We start from the raw sequence: 19,086 nt of genomic DNA, 5'->3' as shown, positions 1-19,086 counted from the left end.
AGTCTTGACAAATTGCTGTCATTTGTGAACCTTTTGTTAGTCAATAAATTCTGCTACTGAGAAAAGGTAAAAATAGTAGTGAGTTTTAGTTTTTATTTAACTGACAACAGTAGTTGGATATGGACTAAAAAACACAAATCGTTTTAAGAAAAACATCCCCGACTCATCCCCTGCCATTCGTGAAGCTAGAGAAGTGAGCTCTTTCTTGCCACTTTCAGTCATTTGCTGTTGACACTTCCTTCCATGAGTATGAAAGTCTCATCCTCCATAAACCTCCATACCCTTCTTCTAAGTAGGTTTGTGCTTGGGGGAGAAAACACAACACAGAGACCATGGACATTTACTGTGGTGTGAGGTTTAAAACCATTGCCAGCTGCTCATCTGGAATACCAACGAACGCCGATGCTGTGCAATGATCCTCCCCAGCATTTCCAGTGCTTCTCCATGTTTATGTATTATTCAGACAAATACTGACCCTGAAATAGAAAAAGGCTTCTTATCTCTTGAAACTTTTATTGAGCAGGGTTCAAAATGCACACAGTAAAGTGCTGTTCTCTGTGTATTTAACTCTGAGGGGGAAAGAAGCTGTTTGGTGTCCATTTTAGAATCACTGGCAACAATACAGACAAGGAAGCATATACTAGGAGTCATGGAGATACGTACGAAAAATTAAAAGTATAAAATTAATTTGAACTTGTAATGCACCACGTGGAAATCTAAAAATCAGTTTCCACATGGAACAGCTTGGAAGTTTTCTTTGCCATCTGGATTTGGGCCTGGCTTATTCAATTCTAGTTCTGCCCTCGTGAATGCTCCAATTTTATATATACTATATGGAAATGGTAATCTCCAAAATGCCTAAGTTTCTCATTTGAATTTTTTTAAAAAACTCATTTGCTGTGTTTTCATATGTGCTCAGTCCTCTCAAACCATTTTCCTAGTGATAGAGATGTTGATATTTTAAGCATGTATGACATTAGTGTTTGGTTTATTGATGCAATGGACCATGGTTGCACTTCCAAAAGATATTGTTTTTATTTATTCATTGAGAATTTGACAAAAAAATGGGGAAAAGGCATCAAGAATTTATAACATGTTTGGTGAGCCTGAAATCTAGATTGATGAATGCAAATGAAGGAGGAAAATTTTCAGTTTTGACTATTTAAGTTTGAAAGCAAGTGAAAAGGCAATACTAGTATAAAGGCCTAAGATTAACTACTATTGTTCATTGGAAGCATTAGTGCAATGGTCCCACACAAGAAGTGTTCAATAAATTGAACAGTTAACCATGAAAAGCTCACATTTTTGATACAGCGTTTTACCCGTTGAGTTCAGAGTGGCCTCAAATGCAGGATGTGTTGTTGAGAATGACTTTGAGGTTCCAGTCTAGCTCTCTAGCCCCCAAATTGTTAGAACTACAGGTGTGTGTGTGTGTGCCACTCTCCGTCTATATCCAGTTTATGAGATATTGGAATGGAATCCGGGGTTTTCTGCCTATGAAGCCAGCATTCTATCAACTGAGCTACATCCTGAGCACCACGTTTTAATCTATTTTTATAAACATGTATCTGTGTGGGTGATTATAACAAATGATTTTGAGCATATTATTATTTTCTGAAGAAAAAAATCATGTTAATTATTTTACGTATATATTATTTGGTGCACATGTGCAGTTCTGTGAGAATTCTGAGCCTCACAGAAGTTTAAGAAGCTATTCTCAGAATTCACTGCTAACCAAAGGTTAAGATATAGGTAGGAAGTCAATTTGTTATGCTCGATAGCATTTGCAAGTAAGTTTAGCAAGCATGACTGACCATGCTTTAAAGTTCATCTAACTATGATATCAGGAAGGCGTTGAATATAAAACTGTGCAGATGAAAATAACAAGCATTAAAGCCACCAAGAGAATATATAAAAATGTACCTTCCTAGTACACTAGCTGACAACTTAGTGACCCTCCCTAGTCCTTCGACTATGTCAAAGTCCATCCAAGTTACAAGTAACACTGACTTCCAAAGGCTTTAGTTCATCCTCTAAAAATTATTAGTTAGAATTTTCCTTTGGAAGAGCATGCTGTCTTTCATACTGTATTTAATTTATATACTCACCATTCACATAGGATTCTTCAAACAGATGCATAACATATATATATATATATACATAAGGCATTCAAAATTTTAAATGTAATTCTCAAATGATATCCAATAATTTAATTAAAATTCAAAAAACTCTTCTTAGGACATTTACAGCTGAGCCTTAATTATATGTTTTTAACACAATAAAGTCCCCTTTAAATATATTTTATAATTAATTATTGAGGTAAACTACTTAATTTATGTATGTAAATAGTTCAGTGCCACAGTATAAATATGGATTAATTATATACTAGATGTTTATAAATATATTCACTACTTATTTTAAAAATGAGTGAATGTATGTGCATTGACGTGAATGCCAATGCCTTACAGAAGTAGTAAAAATTTCTCTAAAAAGATTGTGCAAATTATTTTGAGGTAGGAAACCACTTGAGATGATCTCAAGAACTCAGTCGCCCCCAAGGCAAGTGAATAGTTTTCAATGGTAACTTTTCAAGAAACATGATTAAATTTTCCACACAGGTACAGATCTTTTCCTATGTACTATATTTATGTTTATACTTTCAGGTGAGTTAAAAATGTCTTTTGGGAGCATTTTACAAGTGATCTTTGAACAAATGGATTCATAAAATTGCATTTTATTTTGTACCATGTGAGAATATTGTTTTTAGTTCTAGCATTTTGCTAGAAGCATAGTTTATATCACTCAAATTTGGATGTTCAAGTTACCTTCATGATGTCTTCCAGTCCATAAATGGAAAGACATTATCATTCAAATATCTCTAGCTACCAGGGTATCAAGTTTAACTCATAACATTGGATGACCCACATCGTCAAACCCACATTCCTTTGTGTGTCTTTACACAGTTCATGACCTTGCAAAACATGAGCTGAGTATTCTATCAATGAAAGCCTTTACTGCGTATTCAACAGCGATTCTCTGGCCTATGTGGATTCTTGAAGCTATTAAGTTATGGTTTTGACATCAACAAATTATTGTCTGGTCACTATTATATTAGAGATTTAACAATGTGTCATTATCTTCAGAACACAACATTGTTTTTTTTCAGTCTGATGTCTACTTCTTTCATGACAAAATTATTGATATTGATAAAGAAGGGATTGCATTGAACATATATACAGTGTATCCTAATTCTTCATGCAATGAATCCTTCAAAAATTGAGAGAATGTATGAATTTATTTTTCTCTTTTTTGATAGTTTTATTTATTTTGTTTATTTATTAAAGATTTCTGTCTCCTCCCCTCCACCGCCTCCCATAACCCTCTCCCTCCCCCAATCAAGTCCCCCTCCCTCATCAGCCCAAAGAGCAGTCCGGGTTCCCTGCCTTGTGGGAAGTCCAAGGACCTCCCGCCTCCTTCCAGCTCTTAAATTTTATTGATTTTATTGAGCTATACATTTTTCTCTGCTCCCCTCTAATCCTTTCCCCTCTCTTTTTCCTGTCTCACATGTTCCCCATGCTCCAAATTTACTAAGGAGATCTTCTTCTTTTCTACTTCCCATGTAGATTAGATCCATGTATGTATCTCTTAGGGTCCTCATTAATGTCTAGGCTCTCTGGGATTGTGAATTCTGGGCTTGTTGTCTTTGTTTTAAGTCTAAAAGCCACTTATGAGTGAGTACATATGATGTTTGTCTTTCTGAATCTGATTTATCTCACTCAATATGATGTTTTCTAGATCCATCTATTTCCCTTATAATCTTAAAACGTCATTTTTTTTTCTGTTGTGTAATTCTCCACATACAACACCACAAAGGGAATGTAAGAATATATAATTTTACCCTGGAAAATAAACTTTCTAAGTTTTAAAAATAAATTTTATGAAATTACCAGAAAATGGTTTTCTGCATATAATAAAACTGGATTATTAATTCGATAGTTTGCATAGTATGTGAATTGTAGTCATTCTGATAAACATTTTCGCTTAATGATCCCAACATTTTGTTGTTGTGACTACGTATTTTTGAATTGAATACTATTCCACTTTCACTTAATGCAAAAGACTCCAAAATCAATTTTGAACCACGTAGTAGGCTGAACTTTGTTGTGACTATCGTATTTAAACACTCAATGTGCCTGATCTTTCAGAAATAACTGAAAGCGCATTAGAATAATGAGTACAACTGATGGGTAGTAGTCTAATCCCACCCTTTACAGTTATTACTAATTGAAATTTCTTATTGAATTAATAGATATAAACCATGAGTTACACAGAAAAAAGTTAGTTGACAACAACCTCCCACTCTAATCTAGCAATACAAACTGTTTCTCAGGTCATTTATATTTAGATATCAATTACAAAAGTAACATAATTAAAAGACATGAAGCATATCAAATCGGGAACCACAATTGTTTCTATCCTTTGAAAGCCAGTATACATTTTATATGAAAGGGGAAATCAAGCAAGGCCATGTGATTGTCAACATGTGTCACCAAGAACGTAAGGGATTCAAAGGACTGGTTTAATGGTGGCACTGAAATTTTTATTCTAAATTGAGATACTTGATAACGTATGAAAGAGTAAATAATTAAAAATATAATTTGAGTAGTTATACCTTTCTTTTTTAAATTGTACCATCTGCAACCTTTTTTAGTTTTTAATATGGTAATGATTCAATTGAAGCTTTCTTAATAGAAAAAATCCATTGCAGTGCAATACAGTCCAAGAAGAAATGAAATATGAGTTCCTATACAATTGCAAGTGTAGTGACTTTTCACTGTTCCTATGAGACCAATCTTCTGCTATCTAGTGCAACAACAGCTTTCAAAGCCAACATAAAATTCACAGAAACATGTCTTTTCTTGGGAAATGCCTTGCTCCTTTAAGGTTCCAGGTAAGGACTTCAGATATTTGGTCTCAGTTTCCCACTTTACGTTTGATAGTGGAACCTCCCATTGCCTTTCTTATGCAGTGCTTCAGGGTGAAGGTGCTCTTAAGGACTTGGTAAACTAAGGGCAGAACAACTTTCAGCTTTCATGACAGTCCAGTCACCTCGGGTATTCTAGGCTTTGGAATATAAAGATCTTTCTAATACGCTATTTTCCCCCTTTCCCTTAAATACCTCAAGTTTCAGTGACCTTGGCTCCTTGATCATCATAAAATTTTTTAACAGCTGAAAAAGTCCTCTCTTAACTATTCAGGATCTCTTTTTGATTCACATAATCTTAAATTGCCTTCCAAATATACTTGACGAATTTGATCTGGAGCCTACCTAGTATTATTAAAGCTCCAGAAGTCCAATAAGGGGTTGTAGAGGCAATTTGAAATTTGTCAAAATCTAAGTCATGTTGAAAACTGTTTCTCTTAAAATTTATTTGTTTTGATTTTTATGTATGAGTATTTTGCAGACACGTATATATGTACAACACTGTGTATATGACTGATGCCTGCAGAGGTCAGAAGAGGGTGGTGGACCCTTTGGAACTGGACTCACAGACCATTGTGACCCACCATGTGTGTTTTGAAATGTATTTTAGTTCTCTGCAAAATTAAGTGTTCTTAATCACTGAGCCATTGCTCAAGTGCCAAAGTTCAAATTTTATTCATAAAAATACTTACTAAAGTGTTTTTCTAAAAAGTTATGTGATATACTGTGCTATGTGGGTTACTTGACAAAACAAAGTACATTTTTCATTAGTTCATTTTCCTGGGATAAAATTTTAGTAGTAATAGATAACGTGCTTCTAGGTATTAACCAGGATAAAAGAGTTTTTACAAAACTTGTTATAAATTTTAAGGTCCAAAACACTCCACAAATTTTAATAAATTTTATTTTAATTGACAGCATATTATATGGGACCATGCAGATAATGGCACTTTCTGAATATCCTGTGTCTATGCTTCAGTGCGCTAGGAACTGAAATAACTCAAAGGCATTGTGTGTGTTCATAATACATTCTAGTCGTTTCCAAAGGGAAAAGATAACGGCCAGGGAAGCCTCCTTTGTTTATCAAAGATAGACGTGGACAGCAGGTTGCTGTAATTTATAAAAGGGAGCAAGGTGGGGTGCGTGCGATGTGGAGCCGGGCTGAAAGAGAATCTTCTGCATCATCAACTTTTGATAATTTGTACTTGGTTCGCAGTGTTATCCTCTGCACCAGCACTGAGGAGGCTGGAGGAGCCCACATACACTCCCAGGAGCTTTCAACAGAATCAAGTCAACTGCTTCTAGGAGAAGACACTTAAGCAGGGTCAGGCGTAGCCCCGCCCCTTTGCTTCATCTGTTTGGGATGTGCCATTGTTCACTCTGCAACAAATGCTCGCGTTTGACTCTTAGGGTTAATGTCAACATTGCCTATTTCTAAACTTTAAAACTACTTTGTTTAATATCAATAGCTCTCCAACGTTTCCCTTTAACAGCAGTCATGAATATTAAAAATTAGCCTAAATTTTAGTTGTCAGTAATGAAAATACAGATTATCATATTGATTTATGTATATTTTATGTACTTTGTTATCTGTATTGGAAGTATGGGGTTGAAGCATCCCTGCAGAACTATGCCTCTCTTTTAGTCTTCCTTGCCACCGAGGGTAATTGAACGAAAAATAATTGGGTTTTTTAATTTTAATGAAGATGATGTGAGCCATGTCGTTAGGATTTCCAGTGAGTGTATTGTGAATACAAACCCTTATGATCACTTCTGTTATGCAATGAACTAATCAGATGGGACACCAGCCTTCCCTTAAGGAATTCATATAATGTGATTAAATAGAAAACCATATGCCTCAGAGAAAACTGCTGGCCTACTAACCTACATTTGAAAGTCACACTCATTGATAAGCTTAAAAGATGTCTTGGTAGCCAAAAATCATTCAGCACATCCCCATCAGTCAGTGTTCTACAAGTCGGTGTTCAGATATCTGCTTTGTGATGGCAGCTGCATGCTGTCTGCACCACCCTTCACAGGCCACAGCTACGTGCTGGCCTGTGATGTTACCAGTTCTCATCCCTGCCCCAATAACCTCTTCTTTCAGAATGATGGTTCCTATTAATACAACAAAAATGGAAATTGTCAGCGTGGGCAGGTTGCCATATGGAGGTTGACAGCTGCTCAATCAGATTAAGACAAACACACGGGCAACATGAGAGTAAAAAAAAAAAAAAACAGCGGGGGAGGGTCACAATCACTTCCGAGGAAAACTCTTATTTGCTATTGGTATTTTGTTCAGGACTTTGGAGACTAGTGTGCTAGTGTTAAAGGTTTTGTATATAAGCAGGTGCATTTAGATAGTGGCGACATAAAGCAAACTGAAGAACCGCTTTTCAAACATTGCTTCCCAAGCAGTGATATTTAAAAAGACTCACCCCTTCCCTTTCTGTCCCCCACACACCATACCTATGCCAGATATGTTAAAAGTTAATGAAAAGACAACTGCTTCCTACAAGGTAAAGTTATGTTTTAAATGTGCTTTTAAAGACTTCATAATATGCCAAGTGAAAAAGTAAGAATTTAACAACTCACTGAAAGATTCCGTGGCACCATCAATAGCCAAGCTGATGAATAAATAAATATTTACAACATGTGCATATGCATATCAAGGCAAGGCTGCATTTGCAGAATCCCTGAGTCTGTGCAACGTATTTATGCATTGCATATACAATGATAAACAGAAGCATTGAAAAGGAAATCATTTCAAAGCACAGTCGACATATCGAAAGTTTTCCAGTAACTTGCCTGGCCTTTCCACACACGCAAGATGCCTTTCCAAATGCATAAAATATGTTGTTATGATTGCCTATTCCCCAGCTCGACTGAGTCACATCAGCATCATACAGCAGAGCTAGCATCTTTCTAGCTGAGCTAGTTAGAGTACATCAGGAAAAAAAAAAATAGTAGTGACATGTTCAAAGACGAAGCATTCCAGACCTGATTTACAAATGAAATCTCACGCATCTGTATGTGAAACTGTGTGGAATGAATAAACGCCCGGGAACATGCGCAGGCATTTTGACTAGATCAAGACTGTTCGAACAACTCCACAGCTATTTAACATTCTCCCTGAGTTTGGAGAGGTCCGCGTCCACTGCTGAAGTTTAACACAGGAAATTAAACTTTGACATGTTATAACTACTGACTGTCTTTGAAAACTGTATATAAGAAATATAAGTTAACGCTCATGACATCTCCTGGAGTCAATAGAGCCATACATCTTCGGATCCCAAGCCACCTAAACCTGCCATGCAGGCAAGCATAAATAACAGCTTGCAGTGTACAAGTGAAAAATCCGTCGACAGCACTGAGCAATACAGTAATGTGGTGATATAATTTACAAGGCCCGAGATAGTTTGGCTGGCACCCCTCTCGTGGGTGTGCACCAACAGTCTAAGTGCTGGAACTTCTCTCTGGAAGGTAGGTAGGCAGAAGATTTGTAATGTCTGTAAAACATCACAACGATAAAGATAAAGATCAAACTGAAGGGGCGAGGGTACTTAGAAAATCCTGCTGAGATACCGGGATGAATTATTAAATCTTCTTGTTAATGAACCTGCATCTCTTGAACCTCAGATCATCACATGACACCAAAGCAAAGGTGAGTGTTGTGACATGGGGGGGGGGTGCACACAGATGTAGCAAACATTTTTATTTAAAGGTGAGATGAATATTAGGTAAAGGGAAGGCTTTTGCACAGCAATGTCCTCAAAAATCTTCCATCATGGTTTTCCCCACGATGTATACGTTCTCCTGGGATATTCTGCAGCATCATTTTAGTTTACTGCATCCACGGAACACGCACCTTGATAACTTGTGTTTATATAAACAGATGTCGCTGGGTGAAGCAGAATCAAATGAACTTTAAAATAGGGTAGATTCAAAGCCTCAAAAATCCACAGCTCACATTTTTCAACAGTCAAAGTAAATCCGAGGCCAAGCTCTAAAGTATTGCAAGCCTTTTTCCTCATTCAGCAGCTACCTCTTTTTGACTAAAGTTAGCACAATTTATCTTTATTAGCACATCAACTGTGATAGAGCCAGCCACAGACTTAGTACTGGTTGTGTTTCTCTGAACCTCACTCTGACCGTTTCACAAAATCTGCCATAAACTCAAGAATATTCAGAATCTATTTCATTCTTTTTAAAACGCAGCTTCCTAAAGAGAGCCAACATCTCCCTGCACTCGAACAGCGTGCATCTGGCTCCAGAGTCTCCCTGCTGGAAACAATCACTATAACGCACTGGAAGCCTGGCATGCCCAAATTGCAATCACATATTTATATCAGTAAGAGAGACAGCAACTCTTCCTCCGAGCCACCTACCACACAGATCCCTTTTCCTGAAATAAAAACCAGATTTCAAACAGAAACCTCTCCTCTCCCCTTAGCTGTTCTCAAGTTGCCACGAGGTACCCTTGGCTGCTCCCTTTTAACCTTTAACTGGAAACTTTCATCACTTACCCCCCTTCCAGGGTTTGCCCTTCCAGGGGGTCCTGGTCAGCTTGCTCAGAGTTGGTCCAGAGAAGAAAAGCATCAAAACGAAGAGAAGTTCGAGTCTAGTAATTTTCTCCACTCTCTCTGTTGATAACATTTCCACAAGTGAATTTTACAAAATTTCTCGCATCCTCTTCCCTCCTGGTTATGAAAATAGCATTAATCATTGAGAAGCAGGAGGTAGGTGGTGTTTTGCCATCTTTAGCAGCTGAAGGAGCAGCTCCCTGATGTAGCCCTAAGCCAAGCTACATTTCTCCCGGATCCAGCTCCTGCTCCTCAGCCCGCAGTCAGCACTGTTTCCACTGTAGGAGCCGTAAAATCATTCCTGCTCTCCACTTTGCTTTCAGTGGGAATATTCCTCAGCGTCCTGCGTGCGCTTGATTGAAAATGATAAAAACAGGAATGTGTGTCCAGCAGCAAAGGGAAGGGATGTCAGGACTGTGTGAAAAAGATGAGAAGCAGTTGTACTGACAGCATTCAGGCTGCCTGTGTGATCCTAATAGCCGCGCAGCCAACCAAATTGCTCTTTTAAGAGTAATAAGGCTTCAGTGAAAGCCGGTATCACAGCTACTTGGGTGGGTAGAGCTCGGCTAGAAAATCACCCAGGCACCGCCACAGATAACGACTGCTTCAGCCCAGACTCGGCATAGGAAAAACTGAACGAAAATATAGTATGCACAGAGGGTAGTTAATCTATTGTGAGGACAGAGGGGGTTTCCAGAGACGTGCTAGCGACAGGCTCAGAACCTAGAATGTACTTTCCTTTTCCATTTCTTCACCTTGCGACTTTACAAAAGCGTGGAAACTGCAATAATTATTCATAAATGATTCTGAAATATTTATTAGGTGCAAAATAAGTATGTGATTTTTCTCCCCGACAGGAAAGCATACAGGCGAAGTTCTCAGGGGCTGTTACCTCTTTCCTGTATCAAAGTCCTTTTGGCATCCTGCTGTTCTTCTCTCCCCCAAAGAGCCCATCATGAATGTCACAAGCAAACTTTGGAAATATCAGACAGGCTCTGCCCTGACTCTGCTAATCAATCATCAAGGGAATCATTTTTGTATTTGTTTATGCTTGTCGCCATGGAAATACAGTTGCTTTAGAAGTCTCTTGGTCTTTTGGAACTATAGTTATGAAACATTAGTGGTCCCGAAATGTGTTTATCTGTAAAAATTAGCCTCGCGACACCATCTCTGAATGAAGGGGAGAGTCTGGTGAAATAAACAGAACTTGGTCTCTAAAACCTAAGATGAATGAACACAATCAGAACATTCTAGCAAATATCTCAAAACTGTCTATAGTGTAGCCTTGTCCATATGGTCAATTATTCTCTTAATCTGTGAGCCACAACACATGAATTATGTATTTATATGTACTTTAAAGCAGTGACTTCCAATATTATGGAAAACACCAATTTTACTTTCAAAGTATGATAGATTGCCCTTTTCAAATCATGGGCTTGAAAAAATACTTTGCCTAGGATAAGTTATCTTGCTTTAGATAACCTATAACTTATATTTTAAAATGCAGTTAATAGAAAATACTATTTTTCTAGGAAATAGGCAGGAATTTTAATAGGATGCCGAAACAAATTGTCAGATTGTCCTAATTTAGAAAACAAAATCACCTTATGTATTAACTACCAATTTCAGAATATATTCTGAGATGTATGAGAATAGATTGCATCACATACATTTTGCAAAAACTATCTTAAAACTTATGTGTGAGCATACTCTAAAACGTCAGGTTATATTTCATTTAGAATTTGATTTTCTCTGAAGTATCTCCTCTCTTGGTTAGCTGTTCTCACCTGCTGCCATCAAATGCATTCAAAGAGACATTTGTAAAATTGATTAGTGAACTACCTCACCACTATCTTATGATGAAGGTTCTAGACCTATGCCATATGCTATTAACAGCTTCATTTCTCTTAATAGAAGTGTCCACTCTTAAATATACTGAGTTTTTGTTTCTTAGTGATTTGTTCTTCCTTACATGGAACATAAACAAGACAGTAAGTCAACATAGGATTGAAAGCTGTTGAACATTTCCAAAGGGTCTTGGCAGAGTAGGATAAATAAGAAAATCTTTTTTTTTTTCTGAATGACTGATATGTATTGGCAGGTTGAGTCTTAGGAAATTTAATGTTTACATTTTAAGTGTGTGTTTCCCATTCAGTGACCCATGGTAAGCACCAGGCCGTAGGTTTCCCTGGTGGACAAACTGAAATAGAATTAGGAGAACTGGACCGGTGCTGTTCATGGTGGGAAGGTTATTTTGTTCCAGAATTTATCTGGATGAAGTTTAATAATCTGCCCGAGTTTTGATTATGTTAGAAGAGAGGCCAGAAAATCTGCGCTTGTGAACATGTGTGGGATTAGCAGGAGAATGAACGAGGGAAGAGACAACAAAAAAATCAAAGGTAGACTACAGAGACACCTCAACAGGAACTTCTCAGCTATGTTAGTGGCACACCAGCCTACCATGAAAGTGAAATATTTTATTTATTTATTTATTTATTTTTATTGAGAAAAGGAGAAAAAAAAAACAAGTTTCCACCTCCTCCCAGCCTCCCATTTCCCTTCCCCTCCTCCCACCCTTCTCCCCCTCCTCCCACCCTTCTCCCCCTCCCCCCACTCCTTTATATGTTCTCACTCACTTGTAACTCAAGGAGATCAGAAGTTATTACCAGTACCTAGCATATTGTAATTTGTTACATAAATAGTTTAGATCTCTTAATCAAGTTCATTGAACTGTGATTTGAATTCAGTGCAGTTCTGAACATATGCTAAACACCATGCTATGCTCTCTGTGGAACATGTCTATGTCCAATCTTTCTGAGATAATCCTTATGCCAGGATACCCATTCTCTGAGAGAACACCAAATATAACAGCGACATTCCACTCTCAGTATGTCGCGTATTGAGACGACTCATCTTTACAGAGAGCTCTTTGTTCAGCGTGACATAAGTGATGAAACCAGGGTTCAGAACACTGGGTATTGATTCATATTTCATTATTCTGCTTCTCTCTTCTATTTCCTGCTATAAAGGTCAGGGGAAACCAGATAGGAGTCACTGTTTGTGGATGTGTGTAAGGGAGAGTGTGCTGAGGAGTTTATGTGGGTACCTGTGAATTGAAGACTCCTATTGGTTATAGTATTAGGGAGGTCTACAAATGAAAAATAAAACATTAGAGACAATACCAGTAAGATGGAAAAGAAGACTAGATTCCCTTACCACTTTCTCCTGTGGTAAAGAAAACAAGGAAACTATAAGCCTTAATAAGACTTAACTTATCAAAAGTTATGATGCAATATAATAAATGTTGTAGTTCAAGTCATAGAGTATTTTAAAAGACTGAAATGATAGCAGATAAAAAAGAAAAATATATGTGCATTAAAGCACAGAAGAAGACTTGTTTTGGATGGTATAAGGGCAGAGAAGTCATCTTTAACTATGAATTGTCATTAGTATTTATTTTAAGAAGAAAGTAAGTCAGACAATAGAGAGAACACTCTGGGTTGAGGGAATCGCATGCTCAAGGTCATAGGATGCAAGAAGCTGCTGGGGCTACTGTGTGCTTGAAATGGTGAGGATATGGGTGACAAGCAGGTGATGGAGCAATGGTAGGCCAAACATAGAATAATATAAATTTAAAATAGTAGTTACCAAAGTCCTTAAATGTAGGTTCAATGATGAGAGGTAGGTAAAATGTAATAAGGGAAATTTCATGACCTTGGTTTTAACAGCAGCAAATATTATTTGGTGGAGAATTAACTTGGAAGCAGGAAAATTAATTAGAAATGTATAGCAATATTCTAGACAAGAAGTATTTGGACACTGAACTGAAATGATATATAGGATGATTATGTGGAAACCATGTTTAAGGCTTATTATTAGCATTCCTTATCAAAGATTTAAAAAATTTATGGTGAATCAGCAAAATATGAGGTATGGAGGTATGTTATGGCCAGTAAAACAAAACTACTTGATGTTTTAATAAAGTTTCAAGTATCCATGATAAAGTCCTTGTCATTAGGCACTTTTATTTTTAAGAAAAGAATGCTAGGCTGGGCATGTAGCTCACTGGTAAAACGTGTGCCCGGCATGTGTGAGGCCCTAGTTTTGACCAGTAGCATTGAAAAAAAAAAAAAAAAAAAAAAAAAAAAAAAAAAAAAAAAAAAAAAACCTCAGTAAAACTCAGTAGAAAAGAGAACCAAAGAGCTTGATGGACTTTTGCTCTAGTCTTTACCTGCTCATCCTAATCATCTTCATAAGTTAGAGTTTATCAGTCCTTCTGGCATTGTCTCAAGCTTTGAGACTACTAAGCAAGAATTAGGAAACTAAGAATTATATTAATATTTACTATAACACCACCATTTGTTTAATTATACTTTGCAACATGGTACTGTTTTTGCATAATAAAGATCTTATCTTTCATTAATTAAAGAGATTATAACGCTATATATACATAGTTTCTTTAATTACAAGTAATAATATTAGACATACCTTATGCTATTGTGTCTTTAATTGAAAATATAAGAAAATAAAGCCTTGGCTAATAAGTTTACAACAGAAAACATTACTAAAATTTCTAACTTTATTTGAACTTATATCTGTACCTTGTTAATTTCACTGAATATATTCCCTTTGTTTACTGTGGGTAAAGTCTGAACCTTTCTGTTTCTTGAAGGTGCTATGAGTTTGTCTACAAGACAATGAAATAGTTTATAAGTAGATAAAGTTGTTTCTTTGAATTCATGAATGTGTGAAGATTGACTTTTTTGTCACAACAGAAACTGACTGAGTGGGTGGGTGACTCTCCTAAAGCAGACAGAGGATTGAGCTCAGTGACTTTGCGGGATGTCACATAAAGCACTGGGTTATCCTCACAGTAAAGTTATTTGGTAGAAAATTGCTAAGAGTACCAAGTCTGACAAAGTTTGAGGTGTCAACTGTTGATCTGCTCACAAAACGGTGATTCTTCCAGCCATCATTTATCCTAAGCACAGTAAAACCATTGCTCGTGTTGACTAAATCTCCCTAGATGACCACAGACTACTTATCCCACTGTTCATTCCAATTGCCGCAATGCAAAATACCCAATTTATATTCTGCTGCTTCAAATAAAGCCTCCTGCGTCCCTTACTATGAGAATCTCTCATCCCCTGAACACCTTATATCAGGCCAGAGAATTGGTGGATTTTCTGAGCCAGAGTGCTAAACGGGGTTTGTGTATAGCAGTATAAATCTCCACTCAGAAATTTCTCAATGTCCATCTTGCACTTAAAATACTAGACAACACCATCAAGTACATATAGCTGTGTGACTGTCCAATTGTGTTCCTTTTATTAACTTGACAATGATTCTCTCCTATCAAGCATAGGTGACTCCATTGTTAATTTATTTCTTAAAACACTGTTGACACCCCAATAAATAAAGTGGAAATAATATCTAATGAGAGAGTAGTAAATACATAAAGAATTATCTTAATAATTCTTTAAAGACCATGGGTTAATTAATACCTGCAAGCATATACACAGCACTGCCATTAACTCATGGGCTTTTACAGTCTAGCTCTTCAGGATTTAAATTCTGCTCTGGTTAATTAAAAGAGAGGTTTGCATATTTAAATGTAATATTAAAATTTATTTCTAAAGTATCTGCATGTATTGTGTGTCTATATGTGGATATGTGCACATGTGAGCTCAGGTGTCTGTAGAACTTAGAAGAAAATCTCACTCTGTGCTGTAATTAGGATGGTTGTGAGTTGCCTGACCTAATGGGGGGAACAAAACATGAGTCTACAGAAAGATTAGTTCTTATGGCTCCGTGAGCAATCTCCCCTGTTTTCATAATGATATGTCAAGCCATACTTTAATTCTTCATCTTTACTATATTTCCTTTAAAGAGAAATAGGGAGTTATTGATTATTCCTTGTCTATTTCCATATACTGCAAAAACAAATTATTGAGAGGCTAAATAAAAGGAACAGTCTTTAATGATTGCAAAAGTTAAAAATTACAGTTATATCTAAAAATATTTCCAAATTCAAGTAGTATTATATAGGATGATAGTTAATGAATGCATATTTCCCTTAGATTCCAGTGCAGGAATTAACTCTGTTAAATTGAAATCTTGACCTAACTCAATGGTAAAGGGACGAATATTTTTACTATTTTTACTGTTGCAGAGAAAGTTTCTGAATGATTATTTTTCTATTGTCAGAGAATTTCTAGAGTGAGTATATTTGTGTCTGTGTGATGATTTAAAACCCTGCAGTACCTGAGTGTTACTAAACTGTTTATCACATCTCATTCTCGCAGCCTGTATCTACAGTATACAAACAGCAGGGCTGAGTCTAGAGATAAGGCCAGATGGAATAGGAGTCCTACTACATTGCACTTTCTTGTTTTTTAAATTATTACTAAAATATAAGTAAATCATTTTCCATATTCTCTTTCTCATCCAACCACTTCCATGTTTCTGTTTCCTTTAGAAATTATGGTCTTTTATGTTTAATTTATATTATTACAAATACACACACACATACACATACTACACAGTCTGTTCAGCATAACTCACAAGTATTTTATTTCAGGGTCAACCATGAGATATTGGGTAACCATTTAGGAGTTCATCTAGGGAGGACCATTTTCAAGATCCCCTTGTTGACTTTGGCTTTGTCTTTAGAAGGATCTCACCCATGGGATACTTTGCCCATTTGTCAACCTAAATAGGACCTGAAGAAAAACATCAACATATACTAACAAAGAATACATTACACTTCTTTTATTATTCTCTTTTTATTAGAAAAATCTGAGTAAATATTATTTGTATTATTAGAGACTTATAGTTGTTTGTCATTTCATTCCTTAATATTCTCTCAAGAGGGAAAAAGTATTGACTACAGAGAGAAGAATCAGTCTTCTTCATTGATGAATTTTGCAATGGCTTATCTGATCCCAAGTGGTAAGCCTTAAACATATGTGTGTATGACCAACATTATATAGATTCAGAAGCTCAGTAGGTATTATACACAGATACACACACACATAATAAATCATAATACTTTGCATAAAACAGACATAATTATAGGAGAAGTAAAGGCAGAGAAAAGGTAAGAAAGGAGTTGAAGTAGAGAATAAGGGGTAGAAATGATACAAGTAGAGTACTCATGAAAATAACTCTAAACAAAGATTTCAAGAGGGGAGGTAACTTGTCTTACTGCCCCTTGATATGTCTTGCTTGGTTGATATTCATGAGGGGGCCTGACATTCTCTAAATAGAAAGAGAAGAGAAGTGGGTAGGGAGAAGCAGAAGTGGACGGAGGAGCTGGGAGGAGAGGAAACTGCAGTCAAGTTGTAAAAAAAATATATAATAAAAGACTTTTAAAGGAAAAGAAACTTAAAATAATTAGTTGAGAAAGAAGAGACAGCTCACCATTTTTAAAGAGTTGTTGAAATTGGGGAAGGTGGTCAGTGAGAATTACTTGGGAAAACACTGTAGTTTTGACTCAGTGAGTTGTATGCAGAACCAGGGCACATTCATTGTGCAATAGCTTACTCCTGTGCCTTCCAAATGTGCTCCTGGTTTTGAGCTCCTAAATGCACTCAAGAGATCTGTAGCTATCAGGAAGAAAAGACTCAAGCATTCTCTTGCCAAATGTTACCCCGTTCCTTATCTTTATAAATACATTGTTCAAATAAGATTGATGCATGTTGAAATTTTTCACATGAACGACATTTAATATATTGATGAGATGTGTGAGAAAAGATATATTTCAAGCCTATATGGATGCATACCTAACCTATGTTGAAATGACTGCTTTCTCTTCTTTAAAAGGCAGAATATGCGTCCTAGAGAAGTGTCTAAATTTCTAGAGAATCAGCTTTGGAGTGTAGTCAGATATGCCTAAAAATATATAAAACAATTTTCTTCATCACTGATATTTTCTCAAGCTTATGCAAAGTTCATTTATAAGACAGGATAGTGCTAAAATTTTGACATGTGCTCTGCTAGCTATGCTACATCAATTACATAAAATGTTTGTAATATACAGGAGATAGCAGTACTGTGTTTATTAAATTAATGCTGTTTCTTTTAGTTTTATACTAAACATATGCTAATTTCCATGCACACTTAACAAAAAAATATAAAATCTGAAGTCATTTTAGTTACTTGGGAGAGACAGCAAAACATAGTTTTGCAGAGTCCCATGAGGATGTTTGCAGACTATGTATTAATGCTTGTAGCTGAATATCCTGGGACTGGTCTCCTGAGTATTCTTAAAACCCTGGGGATGCAATGATGTTGGTTCTATTTCCAGCTAAATGGAAACTCTTATAAGGAAAAATATATTTATATTGTCAGCATTGAAGAAGCAATTTTTGCACAGTTAGCTGTTCTTTTTGTAAAAAGCAAAGAATTGGAAGTTGTCTATTTTTGTTGTAAGTTTTTTTTTAATTTATAAGATTTAAAAAAAAATACCAATCCAAGTTCACACTCCCTCCCCTCCTCTCATTTCCCCCCATACCATCTCATCCCACCCCCATCCTATTCTCAGAGAAAACAGGGGACAGCACCCTGTGGAAGGTTCAAGGCCCTCCTCACTACATTCAGACTGAGCACGATATACATCCAAAGAGAATAGAATCCCCAAAAGCCACTACATGCAGTAGGGATAAATCCTGGTGCCCCTGCCAGCAGCCCCTCAGTCTACCCCAGCAATTCAATTATTAATCACATTCAGAAGGACAAGTTCGTCTAGTCGCATGCTTTCCTTTCCAGTCCCACCAGCACAGGCAAACTGTTTCAGTGGGTGAACCCATTATGGTCTTGACCTCTCCACCCATACTCACTTCTTCACTTCTCAACTGGACCTCGGGAGCTCAGTCCATTGCTTCAGTGTGAGTCTCTGCCTCTGCTTCCATCAGTTGCTGGATGAAGGGCCCATGGTGATATCCAAGATATTCATCAATCTAACTACAAGGCAAGTCAATATTGGGCCCCCTCTCTGCTATTGCTTAGGGTCTTAGCCAGTGTCATCTTTGTGAATTCCTGGAAATTTCTCTAGAGCCAGGCCTCTGCTAACTAAAAAATGGCTCCCTCAATCAAAATATCTCTTTCCTTGTTCTCATCTTTGTCCTTCCTCCATCTTGACTATCCCATTCCCACAAAGCTCTCCTCAACCCTCCCCTTCTCCTCTCCTCTTTTCCTTTTACCCTTTCTTTTTCCCCCATCCCCATGCTCTCAACCCTATCAGGCAATCTTATCTGTTTCCAATTTCCAGGTGGATCTATATATGCTTTTCTTTGGGTTCACCTTACAACTGAGCCTCTCTAGGACTCTAGGATAATAGGCTCAATGTCCTTTGTTTATAGCTAGTATCCACTTATGAGTGAGTACATACTATATTCATCTTTTTGGGTCTTGGTTACCTCACTCAGGATAGTGTTTTCTAATTCCATTCATTTGCATGAAAATTCAAAATATCATTGTTTTTTACTCTAATACGTAAATGTGCCACATTTTTTTTTA

At 36.7% G+C, this 19,086-nt stretch overlaps 1 protein-coding gene across 11 annotated transcripts in view; it reads right to left on the bottom strand.

The window, feature by feature from the left end:
* Robo2 (roundabout guidance receptor 2) overlaps positions 1-19,086 on the bottom strand; it is a 1,518,906-nt gene that overhangs the window by 1,197,988 nt on the left and 301,832 nt on the right. For 10 of the 11 annotated variants that reach the window (XM_041678467.1, XM_041678468.1, XM_041678472.1 and 7 more), the window contains exon 1: positions 9,511-10,019. The exons of the other annotated variant lie outside the window; for it this stretch is intronic. In XM_041678467.1, coding sequence (XP_041534401.1) covers positions 9,511-9,640 — 130 coding nt within the window. In that variant the 5' untranslated portion in view covers positions 9,641-10,019. Of the gene's footprint in view, positions 1-9,510; positions 10,020-19,086 lie in introns of those variants that run through there. 11 annotated transcript variants of the gene reach the window in all.

Source organism: Microtus oregoni, unplaced genomic scaffold, assembly GCF_018167655.1.
Source record: "Microtus oregoni isolate MIOR12 unplaced genomic scaffold, Mior012 000030F_ref0000283, whole genome shotgun sequence".
NCBI classification, from domain to species: domain Eukaryota; kingdom Metazoa; phylum Chordata; class Mammalia; order Rodentia; family Cricetidae; genus Microtus; species Microtus oregoni.
This window is presented reverse-complemented; position numbering and strand designations above follow the sequence as displayed.